Source organism: Enhydra lutris, unplaced genomic scaffold (genome assembly GCF_002288905.1).
Source record: "Enhydra lutris kenyoni isolate GAN:26980312 unplaced genomic scaffold, ASM228890v2 scaffoldscaffold35, whole genome shotgun sequence".
Classification (NCBI taxonomy): domain Eukaryota; kingdom Metazoa; phylum Chordata; class Mammalia; order Carnivora; family Mustelidae; genus Enhydra; species Enhydra lutris.
This window is the reverse complement of record NW_019154119.1, coordinates 15,297,359-15,305,899: the sequence shown is the minus strand read 5'-3', so window position 1 is coordinate 15,305,899 and position 8,541 is coordinate 15,297,359. Positions and strand designations below refer to the sequence as shown.

At 59.5% G+C, this 8,541-nt stretch overlaps 1 protein-coding gene across 1 annotated transcript; it reads left to right on the top strand.

Annotated features, from left to right (window-relative positions):
* The first annotated feature begins 643 nt into the window (after positions 1-643).
* On the top strand, positions 644-2,165 carry LOC111154199 (potassium voltage-gated channel modifier subfamily F member 1). Its single transcript, XM_022513651.1, has one exon. It carries the CDS (start codon positions 681-683, stop codon positions 2,163-2,165), a length of 1,485 nt encoding a protein of 494 aa, XP_022369359.1. The 5' UTR covers positions 644-680.
* The last annotated feature ends 6,376 nt before the right edge of the window (positions 2,166-8,541 follow it).

Here is an 8,541-nt window from a genome sequence, read left to right as displayed (position 1 = left end):
GCGGTCGCGCGCTGCTGGCGGCGGCGGCGGCGGCAGCTGGGCCGGTCCGCCCAAGGGTTAACCCGTTCCCCGCAGCTGCCGCGCGTGCCTTGCAGAATTTCACCAGAAGAGGGTACAGTTGGAAAAGCTCTTGACGTCAGGCTGGAATTCCTATTGTGTTTAGAAACGGCTTGGGCAAAGCAAGCCCAAGTTCGCTCTCCGCACACCTCGGCGGACTGCGTGGGTCCGGCCGCGCCGCGACTCGGCTCGCGCGGGAGGCGCCCGCGGGGACCCGCGCGGCTCCGGGACCTGCCCGCCGCTGCCCGCGCGCCCCGGGGCGGAGGACCGCCGCCCGCGAGGGCACCCCGGTCCCGTAGGAAGCCGAGCCGAAGCGGCGGGTCGCGCAGCCGCCCGGAGCGGGGTGAGTGCTCGGGGCGAGGCCGGCGGCAGCCAGAGCCCCCCCGCCCGCGCGCCCCGGCGCCCGCATGCCCCGGACCCCCGCCGCCGCCGCCGGGTGCATGCCTCCCCCGCGGCGCGCCCCTGCCGCCTGCCGCCCGCTCTGAGCGCCCCTCCAGGCAGGCGGGCGCCGGCGGGCTTCCCCGAGGGCGGCGCGCGGCTGGGACCCGCCGGACCCCCGGCTGGCGGCGGCGGCGGCGGCGGGGCGCGGAGCCGAGGAGGCTGAGCCGGCGCTCGCCGGGAGGATGGAGGCGGCCGTGGAGTGCAGCCTCCCGGAGCCGGGCAGCCAGGACTCCCGGGCCGGCGACGACATCGAGATCGTCGTCAACGTGGGGGGCGTGCGGCAGGTGCTGTACGGGGACCTCCTGAGCCAGTACCCGGAGACCCGGCTGGCCGAGCTCATGGGCTGCTTGGCGGGGGGCTACGACACCATCTTCTCCCTGTGCGACGACTACGACCCCGGGAAGCGCGAGTTCTACTTCGACAGGGACCCGGACGCCTTCAAGTGTGTCATCGAGGTGTACTACTTCGGCGAGGTCCACATGAAGAAGGGCATCTGCCCCATCTGCTTCAAGAACGAGATGGACTTCTGGAAGGTGGACCTTAAGTTTCTGGACGACTGCTGCAAAAGCCACCTGAGCGAGAAGCGCGAGGAGCTGGAGGAGATCGCGCGCCGCGTGCAGCTCATCCTGGACGACCTGGGCGTGGACTCGGCCGAGGGCCGCTGGCGGCGCTGCCAGAAGTGCGTGTGGAAGTTTCTGGAGAAGCCCGAGTCGTCGTGCCCGGCGCGCGTGGTGGCCGTGCTGTCCTTCCTGCTCATCCTCATCTCGTCTGTGGTCATGTGCATGGGCACCATCCCCGAGCTGCAGGTGCTGGACGCCGACGGCAACCGCGTGGAGCACCCGACGCTGGAGAACGTGGAGACGGCGTGCATTGGCTGGTTCACGCTGGAGTACCTGCTGCGCCTCTTCTCCTCGCCCAACAAGCTGCACTTCGCGCTGTCCTTCATGAACATCGTGGACGTGCTGGCCATCCTGCCCTTCTACGTGAGCCTCACACTCACGCACCTGGGCGCGCGCATGATGGAGCTGACCAACGTGCAGCAGGCGGTCCAGGCCCTGCGGATCATGCGCATCGCGCGCATCTTCAAGCTGGCGCGCCACTCGTCCGGCCTGCAGACCCTCACCTACGCTCTCAAGCGCAGCTTCAAGGAGCTGGGGCTGCTGCTCATGTATCTGGCCGTGGGCATCTTTGTCTTCTCCGCCCTGGGCTACACCATGGAGCAGAGCCACCCCGAGACCCTGTTCAAGAGCATCCCCCAGTCCTTCTGGTGGGCCATCATCACCATGACCACAGTGGGCTACGGTGACATCTACCCCAAGACCACTCTGGGCAAGCTCAATGCGGCCATCAGCTTCTTGTGTGGGGTCATAGCCATCGCCCTGCCCATCCACCCCATCATCAACAACTTCGTCAGGTACTACAACAAGCAGCGGGTCCTGGAGACAGCCGCCAAGCACGAGCTGGAGCTGATGGAGCTCAACTCCAGCGGTGCGGGCGAGGGCAAAGTGGGGTGCTCCCGCAGCGACCTGGACAGCCTGCCGCCGGAGCCCGCCGGGGAGGAGGGGCCGAGCTGGAGCAGCCGGCTGAAGATCTCCCACAGCGACACCTTCATCCCTCTCCTGACCGAGGAGAAGCACCATAGGACCCGGCTGCAGAGTTGCAAGTGACCAGGGTCCTCCGGGCACAGACTTGGCCACTGGACGGAGGGGCGGGTGTGACGGGCCTGCCAGTGACTTCCTGGGAGGGGCTGTCCTTTGTCCCCTCAATCGTCTCCTGAACAGAACTCTGAAGGCCCCCTCGGGCACCTCTGGTGAGGCTGGGTAAGACCCCCTTTAAGTTGCCGGCTCTCAGGAGCCTGTTGGGGAAAGAGGGGTGTCCAGGAGTCACGGGCAGTATGGGGTGATGGAGGCCATGGTCTGGCTGATGGCTGGTTCTGTATCTCCTTCAATAAAGCCTCCTGCTCTGTGCACCCCCTGCGTTGGAGGTTCTGTCCCAGGCTGGCTGTCCCCCACCCTGACCCCAGCTCTCAGTTGTGGTGCAGGCGCACCCAGCACCCAGCGAGAAGTAGGTGTGCAGCCCGGGGGGGGGGGCTATTTTTAGTTGACAGCTTATTACAGAAGGGTTCACACACAGGGTCAGCGCCAAGGAGCCTCGCCACATTCCAGGAGGCTCTGTGCTGGCGACTTCTTCATTCTGTTTCCTTCTGAGGAAAGGCTTGCTCCTGGGAGGGGAAGAGTTCACCGAGCTAGAAACAGCAAGTGGCGGGGATACGACTTCTAAGTCACCTGTGGGAGGCCCTTCTCACAGCTTGTTTCCATTCCTTCCAGCAACCCTGCCAGATAGGTATTCCCATTTGACAGATGAAGAAACTGAGGCTGGGACCACACAGAGCAGGGATTCAGTCCCAGGTGTGAAGATCCCGAAGCCCGTCCTTTCTCTTTGTTTTGAGGTGGCCTTGGGACAGAAGTGTGCTTGGGCCTGCAAGGGAGGGAGGATCTCTAGACAGGAGAAGAGCTGAGCTTCCTCGGGGTGGAAGTGCCTGTCCTCCAGCCCATCCTTCTTTCTAGAACCAGGACCTCTGCTGTATCAGCTGAAAGGACAAACCTGAGTGTGTTCGGGTGGTCCACTTCCAGGCTGGTCTGGGAACCCCCGAGGAAGAGAGACAATTCCCTGGGTTTGCAGCCCAGGGAATGAGGAAGATATCTCTGAGATGTCTTCCGGCTCAAATACTTTTCTCTGGCATTTTTCTCTCTAGCACTTCTCTCTCCCCACCAGTCCCTTCATAGATGTGTGGCCTCAGGCCTGTTGATTAACCTCCCTGATCCTCATTGTGGTCACATTGAAGGGGGTTATTAGAATTATCCTGGATAACCATGGTGCTTAACACAGTGCCTGGCACATAGTAGCTGCTCAGTAAATGGCCGCCATCTCTGTCTGTGTGCTGAGAGGGAGGCGAGACCCACAGCTGTCCACTCTGGCCTCTAGTGTGTGGGCTGGGCTTGTGCAGTGGCAAGGGGAGGGGACAGGGCCCCTGCCATGCTGTTTGTAGTCAAAGGCTGTCCCCTTGGCACAGAGATGGTCCCGGCAGGCCCTTCTCCCTGACTATCTATCTATCTTCCAGGAGCCCTGGCCCTCTGTTCTTCCTTCCCCGGCTGAGGCAGCTGATGCCCAAGGAAGAGCCATGGTGGGGAAGTAGGGTGGGGACACTCCCCAGTCTCTCCTCTTCCCTGGGTCCTGGTTTTCCTACATGCATCCAGGGGGATGGTTTCTCTGGGATTTCAAAGCCTAAGGTGTGTTGTGTTGAGGACTCCAGGGGGTGGGAGGCTGCCCTGTGGTAAGGGGACTTGGAAGGGAGGTCTGGAGAGTCGGGGCCATCCCCATGGGGAGCAAGGCCCTGAGGCAATATTGTGTGCCTCTCCCCCGAGTTTCATCAGGGAAATACTGGGTCAGGTGACAAAGGGAGGTGGAGGAAGGAGGTGGGGCTGGGGCTGTGGGACTCAGTGGAGGTGGAGGGGCGGAGAGGAGGGGTCTGTTGCTTGGTCTATGTGGGCCTTGGTTCAGTGAGGGGCTCTGAAGCCTAAGTGGTGGGGGGGAAGTTCCTGGTTGGGGAGAAGCTAGGAGGACCCCAGATCAGGAGGCGCCTTCCCTTTGGTTCACCTGGGGGTTAGGGGAGAGTGTCTTTAGAGCTGCAGAAGCATCTCGGAGTCCAGCTCATCTACTGGAAGGAGGAGACCGTGTGCAGAGAGGATGAGTGATTTGTCTGAGAACCTTCATGAATTAGGGTTAGACGGTGTCGCAGTGTCAGAGGAGCTCCGAGCGGGACAGGCTGGCTGTGGAGGGGTGACCAGGCGGCTGTGGGAGCCAGGCCGGGGGGCAGCCCTCTCTCCCTGGGGAGTCTTTCCAGGGCACTGTAGAACCGCCGGGAACTGTGCAAAATCCTGGTGGGCAGCTGGCACCTGCAGCCGTTACATGAGAATCCTAGGGTGACACTCAGGCATCAGAATCTTTAAAAACTTTCAAGTGCACACGGGTCATCTGGTGCTCTTGCTAAAATGCTAATATTTTAATCAGTAGATCTACCTGGGACCCTGAAATGCTGCATTTCCAACAAACTTCCAGGTACAGCCGCTACCTTCCAGGAACGCTGGGGCTGGTCCAGAAGCCACACTTGGGAGAGGATCAAGAGGCCAGAACGGGAGCTGGCAGGCTGTGGCCGGGGCCCAAATGTAGTCTGCCATTTGTGCTGTCCGTGAGCTAAGAAGGGTTTTTACGCTTTAAAATGGTTAAGAAAACAATCAGAGAAATCATAACGTTTTGTGACATGTGAAAAGAATCTGCAATTCACATCAAGTCTTAGTGGGACAGAGCCACGCCCATTTCTCAGATGGTCTCTGGCTGTTCTCTGCTGCAAGGGCGGGGGTGAGTGGTTGTGAAGCAGATCACATGGTCCTCAGAGCCCAAAATATTTCTTATCTGGCCCTTTACAGTGACAGTGTGCCAACCGGGTGTGGGAAATGAGATCTCTTAGGCCTTGAAGAATGAGTAGGAGCTCTCCCGGAAGCAGAAAGGGCTGTGCATACCCCAGGAACATCATGAGCAAAGACCCAGCAGCAGGGTAGGGGGGGCCCACTTTCGAGGGGGTGGGACTTGGGTCCCTCTCAGTGTCCCTGGTTGGGTGGGGGGGGGGGGGTCACAGCAGCCCTCCTTTCTTTCCTTCTGAGAATCCCCAAGTTCTGGCTTCCTATATCGGGCTCTCGGCAAACCTGGGTTCCTCCTTTGCAAGCCAGTCCCTCCCTCCCTTCCTGACCTCCCCTCTGTGGTGTCACCAAATCTCCCGTCTCCTGGGACCAGAGCCTAAACAACCTTTTCTCTGACTTTGGTGATTCTGGCAAACTTCTTGGGACTCGTTAGATTCTGAGAGAGGAGGAAAGAAAGATAGGTTTCACGGAATCGCAGCACATCCGAGTTAAAAGGAAAATAGGCATCATCTGGTCCAGCTCTCCTCCAATGAACTGATAGGAAAATGTGTTGCCAAATCCCGTGCAGTCGAGCGAGGTGGCGGGGCGGGGGGGGGGGGGGGGCGTGCTCATTAAAGGCCTGCAGTCCACAGCTGGATTGAGGGGACCTCTTATTCTCACAACGTTGGGAGCCCTGTGCCATTTTTGAAAGCAGAATTGTGAGTGCAAGTCCGTGTGTGTGCGTGTGTAAAACCAAATCATGCAGTGAATTAATTATGCTTAGTTTTACAGATAAGGGAACAGGCTGGTGGCTGTGTGCCACTCCTCGGTGGCGAGGGAGAAGCCGTGCCCATGGCCTGCAGCCCGCCGTTACCCACGCCTGGCCACGGTGCTGCTCTCGCAGTCTCCATCAGAACCCAGGCCATCCCCCGCCCCCGCCCCAGTGTGTGCCCTGAACTTCCTAATGGTGCAAGATGCTGTCATCTGATCTCTTGGAAAGCCCTCATTCCAGATGGACTGGGTCTGGTGGTGGTGTTTTTTTAAGGAAAGATTGAGAAGGAAAACACATTTCCTTGAGCAAGCCGCTTTGGACCAGATGCTCGGGCCGTGCACAGTTCAGGATCCGTGCTGGCAAGGGTAAGAAGTGTCTGGAGTATAAAACTTGCCATCTGGGGCTGGGAGGTACCGCGAGGTACCGCGGAAAACAATGAAACAAAATACCCAGGAAGTGGGGGGTGGGTGGAAATCTGTGAAAATGGCAAGACCTGAAATTCTTTCACACACACTTCCTGAGAACCCTTGACAGGCGGGTGAGACAGTCGCCTGGGGTTTCGGGAATGGGTGCAGATTGCTGGATTGAAAGGGGTCCCACTAACCGGGGAGTTCCGGCGGGGGATGGGCCAGGGCAGGGAATGCCTGGGATGCAGGGGGGCCCTTGCCTGTCCTTGGCCCAGGCAGGGAAGGGGCTGCCCTCAGCCGGCCCCCCCCCGGCCCCCGCCGCCCAGCAGGAGGAGGATGAGAGGTCTCCCCGATTGCTTCCCAACAACATCTCCTGGGAAACAAGGGGCAGGTGTTTCCAGAGACGCCTCCCAACCTTCCCACCAGAGACCAGACATCTCCATGCACCGCGTTCACGGGGACATATTCGTCGGCAGATCTGTAAGTGGGCTTCTGCTGTACCCCTGATCTGAGCTGGAAGCAACCCCCCCCAAAGGCTTTTCTCCACTGTCACAGCCTGTGGGCTTCCAAAAGGGAGAGAAAGAGAAACAAAGATGAGGGGGCTGTGCTCCATCATTTCCCTGTTCCGGACGCTGCCACCATCAGCCAGCCGGACTCAGAGCCAGGGCGGCCGTCGTCGTGATTTTGTTTCTCTCTGTCGACAACCGGCCAGGAAGGAGTGGCCGGTCCTGTTGTGGATGACACCCGTGTGGCCACGCCGCTGAGGGGAGGTTCCTGTGGGAGTCCCTCTCAGGCGCGGCACCCTCCACCCTGCAAAGCGGCGTCTCTCCCCACCTCCGCCTGCCCTTCTCTCGGGCTCGCGGGGAGGGAAAGAGCAGCCCTCAGTGGGCTCCTGGCAGCGGCCACGTGGCTTCTCCCCAAACACAAGCCTGATGTCTGTTGACAAGAGCTTGGCTGGGAGGACGGGAGCCGTGCTTGCTGCCGTGACAGCCCAGCTCCCGGGGAAGGTGCAGATGGGAATGCACAGGCCAGTTTCTGCGGGCGCACCTGTTGGCTAAGTGGCCAGGAACCGGGCTTTGAAGCCAGGGCCTTGTCCCTGCCATCCTGGACTTGTCTGGCTCCTGCTGGATTTGGAGGAGTGCGGCTGACCTGGCCTTGGAGTGGAGGCCTTTGGGGAGACCCGGCTGGCTCACAGGTGGGCCAGGGCCTCCAGGAGCACGGGCCGCCTCTAGCACCTGAGTGGGTATGGGAGTTGGGAGCAGAGCCCTCCCTCTCTCTCCCCTACCCCAGACTAGTCGCAGCACTCAAGGCCCTTCAGGGCAGGCTCCAGAGTATCTCTCCAGCTTCATCTCCCACTGCCCCCACCGCCTGCCTCCCCCCACCATTGCAGCAGAGCCGGAGGCTTTTCCAATCCCAAACACTGGCGCTTCTGTACTCTGTCTTTTGAGCAGGGGGATTCCTTTGTCCCTGTGGCCTTTGCAGCTTTCCACTGTCAAGAGCTCTACCCCTACGTCCAGACCAGGCTGAAAGACCCTCTTCCCTGCTCCCAGCTGACGCCACTGCCTACGTGGCCCAGAGAGGGGCAGCAACCGTGCTGGAGAGGCTCCTGAGTCAACCGGGGTGGGGAGCGGCTCACGTGGCTGCCTAACGTCACCAGAGACAGACCCCCTATTCCCGTCTCCATGCACACCTCCCCTCTCTGTCCGCTCCCCATCCACTCCTGGCTATGGGTTTGGGTCAAGCATCAAAAGTGAGGTTTTACTCATTTATCTATTTAAAAAGATTTTATTTATTTATTTGAGAGAGAGAGAGCGAGTGAGAGGAAGAGGTAGAGAGAATCTGAAGCAGACTCCGTACCAAGCACAGAGCCCGATGTGAGGCTCGATCCCATAACCGAGGGATCATGACATTAGCTGAAACCAAGAGTCGGACATTTCACTGACTGAGCCACCCAGGTGCCCCAAAACTGAGGTTTTAGAAATTTGACTGAGAAGTGGCCCCGATCTGCCCATCACGTACACATGGCGTGGCTCTGGGCACTTGGGCAGAGCCCAGGGCTTACCATCTAAAGACACTGGGCAGACAGTTAATTTCAAACTTTTGTTGACACATCTTCACATTTTATTTTTAATTTTATTATTATTTTTAAGATTTTATTTATTTATTTGACAGAGAGTGAAAGAGCACAAGCAGGGGGAGCGGTGGAGGGAGAGGGAGAAACAGATTCTCCACTGAGCAGGAATCCTGACTCAGGGCTCGATCCCGGGACCCTGAGATCACAACCTGAGCCCAGGGCCGATGTTTAATTGACTGAGCCACTCAGGTGCCCCCATCTTTACCTTTGAATGTTTACAGCCAGAATGAGGGGTCCACCTTCTTCTCCTTCTCGTAGACCTTCAGAGCACAT

Bases quoted from the DNA above. Each gene is read 5' to 3' on its own strand.
- LOC111154199 (XM_022513651.1), top strand. From the start codon at position 681: ATGGAGGCGGCCGTGGAGTGCAGCCTCCCGGAGCCGGGCAGCCAGGAC.